Here is a 21,536-nt window from a genome sequence, read left to right on the forward strand (position 1 = left end):
GATGCTGGAGGTCACATGAGAATTTGCAATCTGAGAATGTTTCCTAACACTAAAAACCTCAAAGCCACTAAATGCCTCTGTCTGATCTGGAAATTCCTCAGCACCTACAATTTGCCTTTAATTGAACAGATGCCAAATTACTGCTTATACAGGAAGATCTACTTTTTGGACTTAGGTGTCCTTTATGGCTTTAACTCTGTTAGTGGGCTGAAGACCCCTGGAAGCCAAGGCTTGGGAGCCCCCCCCCCCCCCCCCATTGAAACCATGGGAGAAGGTGGTGCACATTGGTACTATTTGCATGGTGGAAGACATGAAGTTGATTGTGGTAAAGCAGCTGGAGGAGGCAGAACTGTGAAGTGCCTTTGCCTCGGTGCTATAAATAAATGTACTCAGGAATAAAACATTATTTTATCAAGCATACACATGGTCTACTCAGAAACCATGTGATTTCATGTAGCATGGGCTGCAGCATTTGAAATACTAATTCCATGTGCAGAAAAATACAGAAGGTCACTTTGCCTAACATATGCATGTAGTGTGATACCAAAATAATTAAAAAATTAACATTTAAATGGAGAGCATCCTATTCCCAACAAAACGAGCATTTTCTTCCAGTGACTCTCCAGCATATTAAGAAGACAACAACTGACAACTTTCTATATGATGTTTGACAAAACATGAAATCATAACTTTAGTGCATAACTAAGAACTAGTGGTGAATGCTTTTTAATATCATGGCTCTTGTTCCAGCTTCTCATTTTTGCACAAATGTTCACATCAGCTGGAGGAAACAATACCGCACGTTCTTCATCATAACAAACTTTCTTGCATTGATTAACACAGCATTTTATGAGGCCTGAAAGAACAAAGTTAAATGAACGAGAAGTGAAAACTTATGATGGATGTGTCCCTCATAGCATTTAGATCTTTTCCACTTGATTAAAAATTCCTAGTTCCTCTTCACTGAATTGTTTAGTTTTTTAGCAGTCTCTGTCCTGATTAAAACAAATTAGCATCAAAGATCCCCAGCTGAATGAGGAATCATTAATTGAGAAACATGCAATGCTCCTTAATTACCTTAGAACAGTCAGAGAACAAATAATCTTAGGTTTCAAAGGGGTTTGCACGCACTGCGCATCGTGGGCTTATTCTCTGTGTCTGCTGGAATAAAAGTAGACTCGCCTATACCATTGAGGGATATCAGTACAAGCCTCAGTAAACACATTGTAGATTGTTTATCTAAAGTGGAAAAAAAAAAAAAAGCAAGGTAATGGCTGACTGGAAGAGATAGATGTTTCAGTTTATTATGTTGATCATAGCTTTCAATTTGCTTTGCATATGCCAACATTGACTGGAAAAGAATGAAAGCTGTTTGTTATTGATACAAATTTAAATACTTCTGGAGCTGGAGCGTTTTACTCAGAAGCACCTAACAAAATGTCAGACACGTAGGTACAGAGAGTAACTGTGCAGCTTGAAATAGCAGCCAAAAAGGCAACAAACTTTCATAAAACCTGGCTCAAAAGGAATCCAAGGAATATTTGCTATTCCTTGGCCACTTGTTCTTTAGTACACAGTTCTTCTGACTGTTGGTTTTTTTAAGCTATGACTCAGATTCCACAGATCAGCACAGTTAGTGCCAGCCTTCATAGGAGAAGGAGTAACTGACTTTTTTAAGGGCACAATATACTTACTAATATGAATATCTTAACATTTGTTTTGCTTCACCAGCTCATAGAAGAAATCCTGCAGAAAAATGTCACTCAATAGCACTGAGTATATTCCTAGAGTGGGGCTGTTATTTACATTGCTTTGGCACTAAGGCTAATCCAGCAAGTGCTGGTAACTTAGAAACTAGACCGCAAAATTAAACACTGTGCAGAACTACCTGAGCTAGCTGGGAACAAGCTGGCTTGTACCAGTGCCAGTATCCTGTGCTCTCTCAGTGAGCTAATTAGCTCTGCAGAGCAGTGAGCTATTAGCAGGGGTGCAGTACAGTGCTGATGCAGCTATGCCCTTCTGGTACCCAGACTAACTCACCTAGAGTTAGCTAGAGAGATCTATGTAATCTGTCATGCTATATAGGCACATCCTTGCAATCTTTGACATACAAAAGCCTGATGCAGTGTAATACAATGTATGCAGTTGATGTAACAAGATGATTCCAATAAATATAAAGGATAAACATCATAGTAATAAATTTGAAAAGGAGACCCTACACCACGGGAAAGCTTTGGGCTTTCGCCCAATTCCTATAAACATGTGCCACTCCTCTGTCATCAATGAATTTTTGCTGACATACCTCAAAAGGGCGATTCTAAGATCTGTTAAAGAACTTGAGCTAAATGTTACAATCTGGCCTTAGTACTCATATTCTGGCACCTGAAGGACAAGAGTGGCACATCCACCCTTTTGCACTGAATCCGCTTTGCTTGAGCCTTTTTCGGTCCATAGCCATGAATTTCTATCTAACTGGAAGCCTGAAGATTTCAAAGATTTAATCAAGGCTCATTCTTCTCCTAGATAACTAAGGATGGTATCCACTCATAAAGCAAAACCCCCTTTTAGCTACAGTCTATGTAAAACTAGAAAGGAAAGTCAAAAAAATCCTCAAACACTGCTCTCTCTATGCAGAAAGATATCATATGTATTTGCAAGTGAAAACACAGACCTTGAGCCAAACTAACACTTCTATACATGAGGCACACATATATAAATAAGTGTGTGAGCACAAATGTACTGTTTTGGGTAAATACGAGTTAGATTAGCACTTTATTTTGTCTATCCTCCTGTGAAACAGAACTTCACCTGTATATCACACTCTTAACAATCAAGTGAGAAATCAGAAAGCAAAATGTCATGTTGTTTACTGGTTTAAGTTTTACTTATTTAGAGTTTAGTGATGCCAGTTTTGTTGTTGTCGAAATCATAATCTGTATGGGTACAGCTACTGATAGCTTTCCTGTTGGCCTTCATTTTTAGAGTCTATAAACCAAACAAGTTGATCTTCCCAGACAGCAAAACTACTGCTTGCACATTGCACTGTCACAGTGCACAGGAACACAAATAAAGAAACCTTTGCAATTCTATGTTGTTTGCCATCAAAGCATCAAAGCAAGGTTTTGCAAGGCAGGTAAAAGCCAGCTAAGCTTCAAAGCACTCCTTTTGGGTTGGTAATTTTTGTAACAAAGGCAGTTTGTTGTAACAGAAGTTTGAGCAAAGACAGGGTATATCACAAGTTCTGAATGCTTCAATTTTGAGCTACCATTGAGCCATATAATTTTAAAGGCCCCTTTTGAAAAATGCATTAGTTTATAAAATAAACTAAATAATAACATAAGGTCTACCATTAGTAATATCAGTGGCTCAGTGGTGAAGAGATCACAAAGCTGTATGTTTTCCTTTTGATGGGACTGGGATAGGCACAGTGGGAGGCAAACCATGTAAAAAGGCAGTCAGGTTAAGTGAGATGAGAACACCTATAAAGCAATAAGATTAATTCACTTAAAATATTTAAATTTCTCAAACACTCCCCCCTTGCCCTCCAAGTATTGCACAAAACAACTGCCAGATCTACAATACTACAGAAATTAGGCAATGGTTTAGCACACCTGCTCTAGCTAGAGTTGCCTGGATCTTGACATAACAGAATACCTTGGATACATGAGTGACTCCGAAAGCTTTGCTGACTGTAAAAACCTGGGCAGGCTAAAGGAGTGGGGTCATATTAAAGTAATATTGCTTGGATCTGAAGGTCTTTTCTTCACAAAGAAGCATAAAATCTTAGAAAACACTTGAATAAGTCTTGGTAAAGCATAAAAACCTGCAGAATTCTAAGGAAAGGGTGGACAATGAGGATATGGAACATTTTGAGTGCATATGGTGCAAGAAAAGCCAAAATGCAGGGTGGGAGAATGGGAACAACTGGCTGGATATCAAAATTTTAATGGCCTATACAGGAGACAGCCTTGTGCCAGCAGAGTCAAATGAAATGTATATGCCACAAATAAAACTTACAAATTCTGAGTGATTCAGGAATCACTGAGTAGCAGCTAAGGGCAGGTTTGAAGCTTTGGAAGACTTCTATGTGAAGTGAGCAGATGATGCTGATGCTAAGTGTAAAGTGATTGGAGATACAGTGGGAGAACTAGTGAAGAAACCAGAATACTTCCAAGAGGAAAGAGAAAAGAATTTGGAAAGGAATCAGGATCAGCATACGGCAAAGACTGCATGCCTTCAGAACCTGGATCAGTTTCACAATGAGATTGAATCAAAAGAAAATGCCAAGAGAGAAAGCCAATGTGAAAGACAATATTTGAATGGCATGGCGGAGAGGATGGAGCAGAGGAGGAACGTAAATGCCTGAGAAGGCGGCAGAATCTAAGGCTAGAGGAAATGGTATAGTTTTCTTGCAAATCTGCTGAACAATTACAATCTTTTATTTTCAAAGGAAGTTACAGAGGGATGGACCTGAGTTGTTTGTGGAGCTCAGTTCTGAAGAGATCCAAGAAACAATTACAACTCTTTGTGAAGAGCTTGGCACCATGTGTTGACAGGGTTGCCATTAAATTATTAAAAGCAAGAGGAGGTAAATGAAGCCAAAGGCTCTACAGAGTAATTGTCTTGATTTCAGATATCTGAAAAAGTTGCAGAGCAATGGAAGGCGGTTTTCATAAATGCAATGTAAAAGCTAGTGTGGTGCCTGTTGTTTTCTTAAAATGTATAAAGCTTTCTCAGAAGGCGTTACTTTTTTTTTCCCCCCTCTTTTTTAATAAAGCAGGAACAGTACAATAACATTGGTGGGGATTCTGGAAAAGAGTTCTACCAAATATTAACAATTTTCAGGAGATATTTGATAAAATATAACACTATAGTCAGAATGAATACACAGACTTACAGATTTTAAGAAAACTTATGATCCTATATCATGGTCTTGAGCTACATTGGAGGAATTTATAACTCCATAAAACATTTTTAAAAAGGCATAGTCGCTATTTGCAATGAAGAAGATGGAGCTTGAAGAGGGTGTAAAATCTCTGGCCCGTTTAATATAAATGAGGGATTAAGACATGGAAATACATTATCCCCGGTATTCTTCAACATGGTTAAAATGGTACAATCACTGGCATTTTCAGACTACAATGAACATCAAAGTAGTGGAGCACCTTTGGGATCCTATGGTCTGGGAAACTGTGAATGAAGCAGAAGGTACTGTACAAAGGATGGCTACTTAGAAAAGAAAAACAAAGAACAAATAACATAAAATCAGACATCTGAGAAGCCTAATTAATCAAAGATACCAGTAAGTTGAGTAAATTAGTAAAATGATTTACCAACAATGGGAAAATTACTTCAATAGGAGAAATTGAGAGCAAATTCTGTGACCGCTATTGCGTGAACAGCCACAGAGTATGAATTATTTAATATCTGCCAGCAAATGTTTATTTTCCTTTTTTTTTTAATTATGCCTCAAGTTGTGGTATAGAAAACTGCAATATCTAGCACTATTAAATAAATCTGATACTAAATAACTTAATAACTAAAATATACTTAGCACTCACACAGTGACTTATTTTTAAATCACTAAAGAGCTCTGAGTACTCTCTAAACATTAATTAATTAATCTTCAATAGTCCCATGTCATTAGTAAGGTTAATTTTATCATTCCTAAGTATTCAGTTAGGAAACTTAAAGCAGAAAAAGGATTTGCCATATTCCAGCCATCTATTTAGAAGCAGAAACAAAATTACCCACATTAACACATTTAGAAAGATTTTTATACCTGACCACTTGCCTCTTTGTACTTTGGGGAGGGGTAAAGAGACTTGCAGGAATATTAACAGATTTCATGTCTGAGAGAAAGCTTTAGGACACAGACAATGTGGGTAGAGTTCTGTCATAAGAACATCCACAGTGGTTATCCTAACATTATGTTCCAAAACTATGTTTATTTTTTGTCAGATGTATTTTATAATTACATATCATAAAAGAGCTTTAGAACTTCACATGAAAAAAAAAAAATTGTCCTTTATGTTAACCACCAAAAATCGTGTGGTAACAATGATTTCTGATAGATACTGACCTGGAAAGGAATGTTAAAAAGTCTCAGACTTTCAGTAGAATAAGATGTTTAAGATATCTTCTTGGTCTGGAAGTGTATTTGAAGAGCTCCATCTTCCTCTTTTCATGCTTCTTGTCTAATAAAAGGTCTTTTGGAAAAAAGCATTTGCTAGAATTGGAAAAGAATGTAGCTAAGCATTGTTCTGACAACATAGAAAGGTAAACAGTTCTTGTTAAATGAGTAACAATTCTCTCAAACTCCAAATTCATATAAGCTTTCTGTATTATTAACTCTGACCTTAGCATGTAAAAAAACCCCAGGATATAAAAGGATGGAAGGCACTTGCCTCACTTTATGCACTCAGTCTCAGACTTGCTGAAAATACTGATAACCAATTGATAAGCCCCTGAAATGACATCCTCTAGACAGTATTTCAAACGGACCTCTATATCCTCACTCAGAAGACTAAATGCATTTAAGGTTTTATTTCTGTAGAAATTACCATTAGTATACACATAAATACCATACACTGATTCAGTTAGTCTTCATATTATTCAATATAATACGTGACAATATGTGACGAAACTGAGAAAATGTTCTGATTTAGATCAGCTGTGAAACCAATTACATCATTCCATACATATATATATACACACTTCCTATATGTTTTAAAGAGGGTGGTTTGGTTTGCGTTTTTTCTCTTTGTTCATCGTTCCCACCCTTGCTTTCTTATTTTAGAAAAAGGAAGTTTTGAACATATCCAAAGAGGTGCGAAGAGGTGCAAAGAGGTGTTTTTTCACCAAAACATGAGTCAGCTTCAACTTACATGACCAAGGAATTATCAATTTAAGAAAGCCTGGGGTAATAATAGTCCCCTTTCAACTTCAGTAAATTTCACAGGGTCACTAGAATTTCAACTAAACATACAAGATGATGGTTTTTTTACATGAGAAATATCTGTAGCCATAGAAACGGCCATATGTGGCCATATATGTGGTCATATAAAAATATAAGCACTCATTTTGAAAGTGAAACATCATTAAATAAGGAAAAGCTCAAACAACATATGGCCCTGAATTATACAAGCCCAGGTTCTGGAAGGCCTGCTTTTGCCAGCTTTGCCCTTCATTAGTATTTAGCAAGCAAGTACAGCTGAAGACAATATGGGAAGTTCTGGCCACCTGTACACAGCAGTAGTTTTCCTATTATTTGCTATAAGCGCCTAAAAGAGCCTTAGGTATTTCGTACTTTACTCTAGAGATGATCTGAAATAAGTATCAGTAAACTATAGCTTTTCAGGTAATGCTGCACCTTAGAGACTGAAAAGATAGAGTTAATTTATTTAATCTTCCCCAGTAATGTCAAGCATTCTGGATAGAACAACTTTGCTTAAAAAAAGAGAGGGATTGTTAATTACCTTTAACAGAGACTTTTCCTTTATTGTCAAGAAACCTTTCAGATGCTTTTTAAAAAACTGGTAATGAAATTAGATACATAATGAATTTATAATTTAGATCAATACTATGAAAGTTATTATGCATAAAGACTGAACATCTGTTAAAGTGATCCCAAACTAAAATTCTTACCATCAGGATTCCAGCTCTCTATATCAGGTTATTTAGAAAATAACTATGGCTGCAGATTTTACACATAACAAATTCCACGTCTCGATCTGAACTTGTCTAAATGTTTTTGATTTGGGAAGATGAGAGGGGACTCTAACTATAAAGAGAGCAGTCAGCTATGAAAATTTTCCAATCACATTAATCTGAATGTTCCTGATCAATGGTATCTTCGTGCCTTAACGTATCTAGAATTTGGCTTTTTTTTTTTTTTAGATATAATTTCAATAGTGGCAACAAACAGATAACCATTTTTTTTTGTACAGGTAAACTAGCATTTCATTAAATTTCACAGGAATGTAATGAAAGGAAGCAAGTATTCTAAAGTGTTATTTATATGTGCACGAATTTGATTTAAGCAGTTTCAGGACTTTATATAAATATACAAGTACAGAGAAGACCTGAAGGACTGGTGAACCCATGCTACCATGGACAGTCTATCTCATATTTTGAACAGTAATTCATAGCTGCTGAATTTCTCTCAGCAGTATCCACCGACTGAGGGGGGTGGAGGTGGAATCCTGACAATCAGAACTTCACAGGGGCTTACTTTCCAGAACAGTGCTTAGTCATTTATTTTTCATCCAACATAAATCACATTAAGGGTAAACCAGGCCATTCAACATTTTCTGACTCTAAGAAAGAGTCCAAATCTAAACTGGAGACCTGAGTTTTAAAAAAATTGGCTTTTTCATGAAGCAATTATAATGTGACAGTTGATAAAACGTCTCATCTGACGTACGGTGGTCATTATTAAAAGGTTTGCACTTGCCAACCACTAATAAAATGTAGTTATCAGGCCTATTAGGCTATTTTTATGCCTTTAAAATAGGAAGCTGTAACAGTTACTCCACAACTTTGGTTTGAGATGTGTTGGCAAACTTCTGGTATTTAAGTGTGGCCATTATATAAGTATTTTTATTTATTATTTTATTATTAAATGTCTTTACTATTTCGCATGCAATCAGGGACCCTGGGAGAAGAAAGATACTTTGGGAAAAAACATTCTCAAAGTGAATGAAAATGCTGAATGATCCCATGACAAACACGCTTTTCTTGTACAATTAAAATAATATTTTTAACTGTTAACACAACAGAATGGTTGATAGGTATTTGCCCATCTTCAGTGTTGCAATAAAATACTTTAATTCCTTTAAAACTCATACCTGCTTTTCAAGTATTTGCCAAACTCCTGTTGAGATATGGAGGAATGTAATCTTTTATAAGTGAGTACAGTGAAAACTGCTCTACAAGACTATGTGGTCTTTCTGTGTACGGGGTTTCCAGTACATTCACAAAACACACACTGTATATTTCTTATGTGAAATGTTTAGGTTGAGGATAACACAGAGGTTGGAATATATTCCAGACAAGTGGTTCTTTCCTTTTTATAAGTGTATGCATCATATAAACCAGTTCCATGGGTTTATATTCATTTGAACAGATCAACTTTAAAACTGACAAGAAAGGGTTGTTTTCAAAACACCATTTTTTTCACTATGCTAAGTAGCACTGGTTGAAAGTTCCCAACAGAGGCTTTAAAAAGGAATTTTTAAAGTTTTAAGATATAAGAGACTGAGGTCAGAATAGGCAAGAAAAGTCACAAGATTGTGATGGCATTATTTTAGGATAATAATCTTATTTTAAGATATGAAAATACTGAAACAATCATGCCAGCATAAGAAATAATTATACCATAATTCATAAGTGCATAATTTATCAAATCAATAGAGCAGTCATGGTTAGACGCAACCTAATATTCCTGTATAAGATATAACTACATACTGTACAATCGTTCCTTTTTATAGTTATTTTTACATTTAGTCCTCATCCAAATTAAGCAGCGTACTTCTATGTATGAATGGCGTTACGAAATAAACACAACTCACAACAGGGCTTTATTACTGCTACTGCACCACCATGGCATGCAAGTAACTATGTAGTCAACTATAAACAGTAAAATGTCATCATCTTCCTGAAATAAAAAGAACATGAAAAATACAGATATAGTAGTAAACATCAATTATCTTTTTATATCTTTCATATTTACCAAAAGTCTATCATTACGTGAGGCATTTATACCTCTGTATCACTGTCCTGTACTAGTATGGTTGCAAATTTGGAGTTGAGAAACTGTACCTTCAACAAGCTCATACAAAACTACTAGTTTCATATAATACTGCTGTCAACATGTAATGTGTGAATGAGAACATGACACGTCTGCTACCTACCCCTTAGCATTCTCTTACTCTTTTGTATATTTATGAATTTGGAGTAAATAAAAAGACTGAGGGCCATTAAATCTGTTTGCTAGGTTATCTGTTGTGGTGACCAAGCCCCCAAAAGACTACTGCCCTACAGAAAGGAAACACTTTCATCTGCTTTTTGTTGCTGAGTACTGATTGTGTGAGGTTCCATAGTGGATGTGGGATTTGAGAACCACTGTTGGAAGCAACTTGGATTTCCGAATATTTATTTATTTAATTTTTGCTATGCAGGGTAATTCCTTAAATGGTGAGAAAGCAAGGATGAGATGAAATTCTGTAGCTGCAAAAACAAAAACCATCCACACTTTATTATAAAAACAAGGGTCAAAGTGCTGACTGGGATTCATTTCTTCTGCTTGGAGGTCAGGACAATATATAGATACTAGCAAATTTCAGTATTGAAATGGGAGCAGGTAGAATAACAGCAAGTTAAACTCTCCTTAGACTTGCAGTCTTGGAGTCTTTCTTGGAAAAAAATAGAAAACTTGATTGCAGAAGAAGCTTTTCCATGCTCAATTAATTTTGCTAATCAGTTAGCTGGCATGGAGGACCCGCATGCGCTCTCTGTAAAATATATCATTCAGAAATCAGAATACACTTTTAGGTACAGAAACATGAAAGCCCACCCATCACTCTGCTGCAGCCCAGATTATGTTTCTGAGGCTTTTGCAAGGTAAAGAAAAATAATCATGAAATGTTCAGATCAAGTTTTTTTTATGGAATTATCTTTCAAATATTTCATGTGGTGTTCTTGGGTTATACCTATGCTAAATTCAAAAGCTGTCTACCTATTTCGGGCAATGATAAAAGAACACCTAAATCCAAATGATCCTCTTTAGTTCCTGCTTGCTGGAAAGAAATCTTAATGTTGATTAAAAGGACAGAACTGTACAATTCTCATTGTAACATTAAGCTATACAAAAATGTCCTTTATTTTCCTGGAATTTGCTTAGTTTTCAATTATACAATTTCCTTCTACATTACAAAACAATGTACAGTTTTTCCTAGTTCTGTTCAAAGTTTTTCCCTGCTCTGATATGTGCAGGATTAAGAATACTAGGTATTTTATTTCGTATTTTGTTGATATCAGGATTCACTCTTCTTATTAAAGCTCATCAAACATATCCATACCTACCATAAGTTTGTTCTGCTTTGGGGTATAGTAGGCTGTGTGACTATAACAGAGCACAGTACCTCATATGTTCATTCATAGATTTGCCTCCATAAAAACTGAGGCTGTAGTATAGCTTTCAATGGAAGCCATTTAAAAAGAAAACATTACAGAATATACAATTGTAGTTTTTGAATCTCAGACACAAGTTCCTTGACGTGTTGAAAGATGATGTTTTCGATTTCTGACTCCTGAACTCTTATCTTTACAGTCCGCAGGCTTCTGTTGTGAAATGTCTATCAGTGCACTTGCAATTGCAAGACCTGTAAGATAAAGGAAAAGCAAAATTTAATGCCCAGCTTTCCTGAGAAGAGTTCCAGAGCAGTATCATGGTTCCTTTCATGCCAGGTTTTTGATTTTCCCAGAAGCGATCAGTATTAATTGAGTCAGATAACAAGTTCTCACTTTCTAAAATGCTACCTGCTAACAGTGAAGAAACGGAGGAAGAAAAAAAGTGCAGTTAAGACACTAGACTGGAAATTAGGAGAACTGAGTTCCATTTAAGTCTCTTATTGATTTATTGTGTGATCTTTGAATCACCTCTCTTTATCACCATTTTCTTGGTTATGTGGACCGGCAGGTCTCTGACATGGATTTTCTCTTATTAAATGTTTGCGCATTGCATTTAGAAATGGACAAAACTAACAAATTAAAAATTAAAAGAGAAATGGAGACCACGATTAAGACAAAATTGCACCCTTCAATATTTCCCTTTGCAATATATATGCCTTCCTAATTTGGAAATATTCAGAGGTTAGTATTTACCATGAAGAAAAATATATAAAAATGTCTTTCCAGAATGCATGGATTTGTGAACAGACAGTGGACCATGATGGTGTTGGCCTGGATAAACTCTACATGTTGTCAATTCACCAAAACTCTTCTTTTTCAAATTCTGGTTAAGCTCTTGATATTTCCTGACGTGTTATAATCTCAACAGGGTATTACAGAGGGCACGGACAGGCATGCTTAGGAAATTAGTAGTTTAAGAATTTACTCTTCCATTTGCTTGTTACTGCATACTTGCTAGAAATTACTGACTTCTGCTGAAATGCTGTGATTGCCAACACACTTAATACATGGTAGTTCTGATTTTTTAAATTCACACAGGCAATATTGCAATGAAATGGATTAGGAATATTCCCATCATTCATATGTTCTACTCACCATGACACTTATATCTGCAAAAACACATCTACATATACCCATAACGTAGGCAAAGATGGTGCTGGTTCTCCATACTGCCCAATGCATCTCAAATCTCTAACCAATAACAGCACTACTCCGCAAGGAAACCTTTGAAAGTACTTTTCACCGTGTTTAACAGGCAGTCTTTTTTTTTTTTTTTAACTCAGGCCAATACCAACTCAGCTTATCTATTACAGAATCCAATTTTGGCAATGTTTTTCATGCATTCCTTCATTACAACACTTATCTACTAAGAAACTGCAAAACTATTTTTCACTTGCAAGTGTTTCTACAGGCTTCTTTTTTTAGTATACAAGATACCGTCGGATTTGGTTCAGGTTTCCAGCATCCTGAAAAAATCTATGCTATTGCACACTGTAACACTACCTTTCTTAATTCACAAAAATGTTGCAAGGATCAATTAATGTGCATACAGCTTTTTGAAAATACACAGCACTATACTGTAAAATGCTGAGTACAATTATCATCGCTGCATTTCAGGATATGTAAGAGCCAAGATTAATTAAGTCATTTTTCTCACATACACATATATTTCTTGGCATGAGCTAGCGATGCCTTAAATTGGACATTGATAAATTGAATTTTTCAAATCTTTGAAGCACCTTTAAAGTATGAGCAGTACGCGGTAGTAGCAAATTCAAGGATAAAACCTAAATAACATTTTGATGGTTGCTTACATGTAATTCTGTCTTTAGCAGCTAGGCTTAGGAAGTATGCTGAATGGAATGAATATTATTGGGAAAAATAGGTTTTCCATTTTTTATTAGATATTTTAAAATATACTTGAATGTATGATGCTAACCTCACTTTACATAACAATTAACAAAAAGGAAGAACTATTTCCTTCACATATAATGCCGCATATTGGGATATACCAGCATGCTGTTAGAGTTCCATTAAAATTGGGTCACTCTAGAAGATCGTTTTTCAAAACGTCACACAAATCATCTGATGAAATTCATTTATTATGTTCTCTATGCCCAGCATAGTTCCTTGTTATCAAAGCAATACAATTAACTGGGGGAGCAATTCATTATTTCAGACTGGCAGTCTAAAGGAATTTCATTTACCAAGTCAAGCGGATGCACAGACACTGCAAGCAAGCAAAATTTACATCAAAATACAACAGAAGATTTGATAAAAATGCTATGGCTTAAATATTCATTTAAAAAAACCCCAACAAAACATTCCCTTTATTTTACAGGTTTTGTATATAAACAACCAATATGAATATATTCATAGTCATTAAAGTTGGAACTGTAAACCATATAGTGTTCTATACCTGTTACCTCAGTTCCTAAGTTATTTCCTTTACCTGCCTTCCCTGAATGCTGCCATTTAAATATCTTGCCTACCATCCAAAGTGGTATTTTCTAAACCAGTACATGGTCTCTGGTTGCTTCTGACTCTTGGGTAAGGCGGCAGAAAGGAACAGTGGAGTCAGTGAGCATCCCACATGGAGAATCAATGGGTCACCTCTAATAGTCTAATATCTGGAAATTCAAGCCTAGATGCAGAACCGGACCTATTTTTAAGTTTAGTTTGTTTTTCTACTAAGTGTTATAGAAATAACCTGACCTAGTTCTATGCAGCTATAACAATCTCTAGCTTGTTTTAAGGATATGTATGGAAAGATCATTAAGAAGTAAGCCCAGTCAAATACATAAGTGGAAAGCATATTTTTGTAAGAGATAATTGCATCCACAATGAGAAAAATACCAGAGAAAGCAATATGAACTTGGTTGTCTTTAGCAGAACTATTGTCTTTCCTAATGGAAGTTAAATGGTAATAGTTTATTCTCAGGAAGTAAGTGTCTAATCATAAAATTACTGGTGTGTGAATTTTTTGTCTTTTTTTTACAATTATGCAAAACAATTAATAAGTACAGGAATAAAATACAGCACATCAAATGAGATTGCCTTGAAAAGCGCATTCCCGATTTATATACAAACAGCACTGTAATTCTGCATTTGAACAAAAGCATCTGAAAAAGTCATTCATTTTGAGATGCTCTCCTCCCAGTCTCTGTAAAAACAGGCAGTACTATATATTTTAATTTTGCAGCAAAACAGCTTCATTAGGCGTGAAAGGTTAATTGCAGGTTTAAGTGCAGTTCAGGGAACAGTGCAGGGGTCTGTAGTGAATAGCACAGTCTGCTACAGGAAGGCTGAGTGCTATAAACTGTTTGCCCTGCTGAAATGTTTTACTACCTCATTTACTAACTGTCTTCTTTTACTGCTTGTATTTGTAGTTCTTCTAAACCTTTAATAGCTACAGTTTTATTTCACTGTAATCAGATTTAAATGGAAATACCCATGCTGGGATGTTTAAACGTTTTTCCTCTGATTGTATACAGCTACATTTGAACTGATGTAAGGCTACACTATCTCTGAAAGTAGAAAAAAAATCCTAACATTGAAAAAGTTAGTCTTACATGCTGGTATGCCTATTTAAAACCTTTTTTCCTCCTCTATTGTTCATTTTAATGAGAAATGCATTGAGTTCTTACTACCCCCTTTGTTAAAAGTAAGGGAACAAAGAATGACCTCAGAGTCATGGTTAGGCAGGTAACTGGAAATGTTTTTTTCAATTTAAATATGTATTATTGGGAGATAACATTTGGGTAGATGTCTTCATTTGATTAAATTCTACACATTTTCATTGTTATGCAGAATCAGAACATTCAGAAAGCTGAAGACAATAAAATAGCTACAACTCCAGGAGATCAATTAGATTTGTTTGATATTTTAACCAAAATTATAGTCATTGCTTGAGATGACCTTAAGCAATGAAAATAAAATGACAGCTGCTATACAGAGAGCCTTAAACAGAAAAGACTAGGCAAATGCTATATTGTTAAAGTAATAGCTGCACCCTTCAGCACCCAGCAGTCTTTGTGTCACTTCCATTTGTTGATTCTTTCAAGACTTGCTACTGTACATGCTCACCTAATAGTAGACAGAGTCTTTTTATCATAAACAATCTGTTATTTGAAGTCTTTCCATTGTAGAAGATGCAGGCTCATGAATATCTGTACAAATGGATCTAAGCAGTTTGAAGACATACGAAGTGATGAGAATTACAGCTTCTAGCGCCTCACAAAGATGACCATAGCACACAGTGAAGCCAATGAAGACGATTTCATGCTCATCAATAAAACTGCCAGTTACTTTGTGGGGAATTTTTATGAGTTCTGTCATTTATCATTATTTTAAGTCTATAAAGAACCTTTTTGTAGATACTCAATGCATATTATGTGTGTAATAAATGACATTTATATACAAAACCACCTTATTAAAAATGCAGGTTTTTTTATTATCTGTTTCTTAATTTGATGAAACAGATCACATTCACCATAAGCTTTGTGGATACTTACCAGGGCTGCACACATTTATTCTTCATAGGAAATATATACAGTAGCTATAGTGGCTATAATGGTGGAGGAACATAACTTTCAAGAAGGTTCTTACTAGGCAAGTGGTTCTGAGTACCCACTGAAAAAATTCTCTCACTTTCTACGAGACATTGTGCTAGGAATATTCTTATTCAGTTTAGTTGTTTGGTAAAATTTTCCAGATTGTCTTTTCTCAAATGCACTAACTCATGATTAATTTTCATGACTGAAAAGGCCGGTTGTTTGTGCTACACACACCTGTGCCATAGATCAAGTCATGTCTGGAGATATCCAAAAGGCACATAAAATGGCATCAGAACAAAATTTGGGATTCAAAGGAATGATCCACAAAACCTCCTCCTAACCACGTACAAACCTGATACTCAAGTGCTTACTTTCCAGAAGAAAAATTAAGAGTCATCTGAAGTTCAAGACTGTACATGGCTAGAGGAACCACTGTATTTCACAATAGAGCTAAGTTCATTTCAGAGTCAGAAAATAGTCAAATCCTTCATGTGTATCTGAGGGTCCTGATCTGGCAGGTGTGCCTAGACAATATCCAGATATCACAGACTTAGTCACAGAGAAAAACAATCATAAGCAACTGCCAAGAAGACTAAGTATCTTCATGACCTGTCATACAGATTTTTTTTTTTAATTTGAATTAGAATTTTTAAAAAGGACAAGCTGACAGCACCTCAAAATCACAAAGTTTTTTTATGGGCTTCTCTTCCTGTTTGGTGCATGCACGTGTATTTTAAGTTGACCCCACTCTTACTATGAGAAAGATATATTAAACAAACTAAACTAACTACGAAATTACTTCAGGCAAGTAACCCCATCATTTTTTTTTCAATGATAATTTTTGCTGGATGGGAAGATAGCCAAGGCTCCAGGAGGTATGCTTTCCTTTTCTTATGCATATAACTTAATTAAATAAGTAAAATATGAGACAGAGCTCAAACCATAACAATAATAAACTAAATAATGATAGTGTGGAATTAAATAGCCACACACTAGTAGAAAAGAGATGTCATGTTCCTTTGTATTATACCCTTGGTATTTAGTAATAACAGCTATCTATATGGGCTAAGAAACTCTTACTCCCAGAATAGACTTATAAATTACTTGCTGTCAGTTTGTGGGAAATGCAGACTATACAATAAAGGATATTTTAGGAAATGTTCAGCCTTTCCTAATTTTTCTCATTTTGAAAAGGAAATGGCCCTACATATTTGTGTGAAATATTTGTGCTCTGAGGGGCCAGTACTGACTTATTTTTTTTTTAATACAGTCAGGCAGTTTCCCCTTCTCTTTCAGTGTGAGATATCTCTAAGTTTACTCTGTAATCCAGGTCTGTACAACATCTGGTGCCTTTAAACTATCCAGCTTGCCAGTGGCTAAGAGACAGCATGGGCTGTTTGGTCTCTCTGGCTATGGACAGGCAGGGACTGATGTGACCATGGTGCATGTGAAGTCCCTGAAGGACAGGTGGAAAATCGAGTCCACTTACTCCAGGCTAATCCACACCAATTTGGGATAGTTAACCAAGCACTTTGGGATAGCTCTTGAATGTTCAGCAGGACAAACAAACACCGTAGTGATGAAGGGGACCTAGTGAGGTGTTGGAGACAGTATGGTAGTAGGTTGGGACTGGTGCAATATAATGTTGATTAACTGCAGCTTTTTTCTCCCACCCACTTTTCTCAACTCAAGCCCTCCTGGAACACAAGAATCATAGAATCACAGAATCATTTAGGTTGGAAAAGACCCTTAAGATCATCGAGTCCAACTGTTAACCTAACACTGCCAAGTCCGCCACTAAACCATGCCCCTAAGCACCACATCTACATGTCTTTTAAATACCTCCAGGGATGGGGACTAAACCACTTCCCTGGGCAGCCTGTTCCAATCCTTGATAACCCTTTTGGTGAAGAAATTTTTCCTAATATCCAATCTAAACCTCCCCTGGTGCAACTTGAGGCCATTTCCTCTCATCCTTTCACTTGTTACTTGGGGGAAGAGACCAACACCCACCTCACTACACCCTCCTTTCAGGTAGTTGTAGAGAGCGATAAGGTCTCCCCTCAGCCTCCTTTTCTCCAGACTAAACAATCCCAGTTCCCTCAGCTGCTCCTTCACTGACTACTTTCAAAAGAAGCTAATATGAGATTATTGTATTTAGCTGGACTGTATTGTCAGACCTGTCCACCAATCTGACCTGGGCGCCTTGCCCAGGGAGGGCAGCACAGGTGGAAGTAGAAATGCACTTACTTAACAAGTGGGAGAGGAAGACTGAGATAATGGCTGATCTGAGCTGGGAGAGGACCTCTCATCTGACACTGCATAAGAGATGGTAGGCAGGGAATGGTAAGTCATGACGGGTCTTGAAGATGAATAATGATATTTGAGGCAACAGAAAAAGGAAGTGCATCAAGCTACTAAAAATTATTTCTGTGATGAAAAAAATAGACAAGATCTGAAGTAAACCTGATTAAGACAGCAGTTGTTCAATGTGGCAGTAATTCAGAAGTAAGCTGCAGAGATCCTGGGGAAGGGCTTTTGTTTTGGCGACACAGAGGGAAGGTCGTGTTTTGGAGAGGCTGCAGCACCAGAATTCTGCAAGACTATGCAGTCTGGCAGTGAGGAAGCAAAGGGATGACAGTCAAAAAATACTTGGGCAAGACCAGAGAGACAGCAAGGGTAATAGTGTCATTAACACAGACTCAAGAGAAAATGATGGAATACAAACTAGTATGAAGAAATGCAAAATGTTGTGGAAATGAAAAATAAGCTACATAAAACTGGTCTGTAACCTAACCTGTTGGTAAAGGGTAACTGTCGTGGTTTAGTCCCAGCCAGCAACTCAGCACCACGCAGCCACTCGCTCACTCCCCCTACCCTCATGGGATGGGGGAGAGAATCGGAGGAGTAAGAGTGAGAAACACTCCTGGGTTGAGATAAGGACAGTTTAATAATTGAAATAAAGTAAAATAGTAATGATAATAATAACAATATAATAATGATAATATTAATAATAATATACAAAGCAAGTGATGCACAATGCAATTGCTCACCACCCGACGACCGATACCCAGACAGCTCCCGAGCAGCGATCGCTGCTCCCCGGCCAACCCCCCCCAGTTTCCATACTGAGCATGACGTCATATGGTATGGAATAGCCCTTTGGTCAGTTTGGATCAACTATTCTGGCTGTGCCCCCTCCCAGTTTCTTGTGCACCTGGCAGAGCATGGGAAGCTGAAAAGTCCTTGACTAGCATAAGCAGTACTCAGCAACAACTAAACCATCAGCGTGTTATCAACATTCTTCTCCTCCTAAATCCAAAACACAGCACTATGGTAGCTACTAGGAAGAAAATTAACTCTATCCCAGCCGAAACCAGGACAGTAACCCAAATCCAGGTGTATGGAATACAGACATCCATTAAAGTCAAATACATACATTTTCTACAGATAAAGGAAGAAATTGAACTACAGATACTTTCCCAAGATCTCTGGCACATTACTTTGTCAAAAACTCTTTAAATTTGAAGAGTAAAGCACACCTTAAGCTATGATGGTTAAACAACATTACTAGGTATATTATCTATTTCTTGGACCCTATTGCCTGGGACTTCCTGGTAAAGCTTGTCACAGATTTTTCCAGTGATATTAAGAGTATGACTGACTCCACAGACTAAAAAAAAAAAAAAAGAATTGTAGTTGACTACTGAGTCTGAAGATAAAACATTCTTCTCAAAACCTCTTATTGACTCACTTACTTTAGATATTACAATAGGCTTAGGGAATGGTTACATTTAGACTAGTTTGGTAATAACACCTAAAGCTGCAATACTTATCAGTACTAAATTTCAATTAATAAAGCAGGCACCACATTTAGTCAGGAAATATATTGTTTTCACAGAATAGCAGAGCTAAGAGAATTAAAGCATCTTGACGTTTTTATCTAAGAAGTTTTACCTTGGCAGTAGTTACAGACAAGTGATCTATTGTTAGACCATTATTTTATTCCATTATTGTAATTTTTGGACCTTGGACCACGAAGGGTAATTACTGAAATCTAAGAATGCCCCTAACTATTCCATTGTCTTTCTCAAAATGGCTTATTTTATACAAAAATGATGGCAGATTTTTGCGTGCAATTTTTTTTTCCTTTTACATTAAAAAATAAGCAACAAGTAATAACTGCTTGAATAATTACACATGTGATCAGACTTTCTCTATCCTGCACTTCTTCAATATAAGTTGCAGAGTCTCAGACAGGTATCAGTAGCAAAATACATTTACATTTCTAGGGGGAAAAAAACAAATTTACAGGATACGTAGCATTTTGAGAAAACTATCAATCAAATACATGAATGGCAAATCACCTGTAATTCACAAAATAAATGTTATTTTAAGTTATTAGCAAAACAAGGGGTTTGGTTTTTAACTGATGGCTATTAAAAACACCTAAAAGGAATAATCTGCTTAGAATATGTGCAGACCTCATGCAGATTAATTCCTTGATGCTCTTCCACTGCATATTACACAATGTGTTAAAATGCAAGTAATTACACAGGTTTCTATAATGGACAATAATATCTGAAACACTTGGATTTTTGTTTGCACAAACTATTAAATTTTCAGTTTGATTAGATCTCCTTTCCATTGAATCATTTATCCATACGTTATGAAAAACATCTCTATTTTTGTGATGTTGTGCAGCTGTTTAATTTGTTTTCAAGAAAATCACTATAAACTAATTTGCTACTCTGCAAGAATTTGGTGAGATGCATTAATCATGCCAGAATCTAATTTGGTCTTGTAAACCCATTTCTATAGAAGAGAAAAAAATGTACTTGGAGTACTGAAGAAGCACTGTCTTCACTTCCTTTTACCGATACCTGGGTAAATATAAATGAAATTATAATTGTTTTTTGTTTAGAAGACAGTATCACAACTGTAGCCCAGTTGGGGTTAGTTTATGAACCTCTCTATGGTAATTAGACACATTTGGGTTGCAAAGGCCTCCTCCAGACCAGTACACTTGAGGTGACTCGTACAGCATTTACTCTTTGTCTTCAGCAATCTCCTTTTATTGGGATCGTGCATGCCAACCAGAAAAAAGAAGATACAAAAACTGTAAAAAATGGTGAACTTCAGCTACATTTTTAAAGCTTTTTACCCAAACCCATTCATGCAGGTTGGACTCTAACCACTTGTGATGAAAGCCTTACTAAATATTGTGAGTAGGATGAACACCTGTGAGACAGATTTATCGTTTGTATAAACAGAGTGTGATCAACACTCCATTAATACAGTGCTGAACTATCATTTCATGCAATTAAGTATCTGCATGTGTGTGTGCATATATGTGTATGAGTGTCTGGGAAACAGAAGGTTCAAACACAACCGAGCTATCAGAACAGTTAGAAGGAGACAAGGCAGAATTCACCAGGGTTTGCTTCCCTCCTGAGGAGCCTTACTTGCAGGGGGTGATTTAAAGCAGATCTCTTCCTGTCTGCAGAGGAAATCTGGGGTGATTAACCTCACCAGGTGAAATTCAGTTTTTGTGAATACCTCTCTAATGTTCCATCTGGGTCATAATGTATATTGTCAGATTTGCAGCTTTACTACTCTCCTCCTCAAGACAAAACACACAACCTTAAAGACAATAGGTTTAAGGGCCCAAAGGGGCCCATTCTTCCCCCACTGGAGATAAAAAAATACTAACTTACATTATCATTTACTTTTAAGGGAGAAGATCAGAGCAACAATCCTCAAGGATGCTGTTTCTCACTCTTGCAC

At 36.4% G+C, this 21,536-nt stretch overlaps 1 protein-coding gene across 1 annotated transcript in view; it reads right to left on the minus strand.

The window, feature by feature from the left end:
* Window positions 1-11,259: 11,259 nt before the first annotated feature.
* ATRNL1 (attractin like 1) overlaps window positions 11,260-21,536 on the minus strand; it is a 543,282-nt gene continuing 533,005 nt past the window's right edge. The window contains exon 29 of the mRNA XM_075717535.1: window positions 11,260-11,384. Coding sequence (XP_075573650.1) covers window positions 11,260-11,384 — 125 coding nt within the window. The remainder of the gene's footprint in view (window positions 11,385-21,536) is intronic.

Source organism: Pelecanus crispus, chromosome 10, assembly GCF_030463565.1.
Source record: "Pelecanus crispus isolate bPelCri1 chromosome 10, bPelCri1.pri, whole genome shotgun sequence".
In the NCBI taxonomy this organism is placed as follows: Eukaryota; Metazoa; Chordata; class Aves; order Pelecaniformes; family Pelecanidae; genus Pelecanus; species Pelecanus crispus.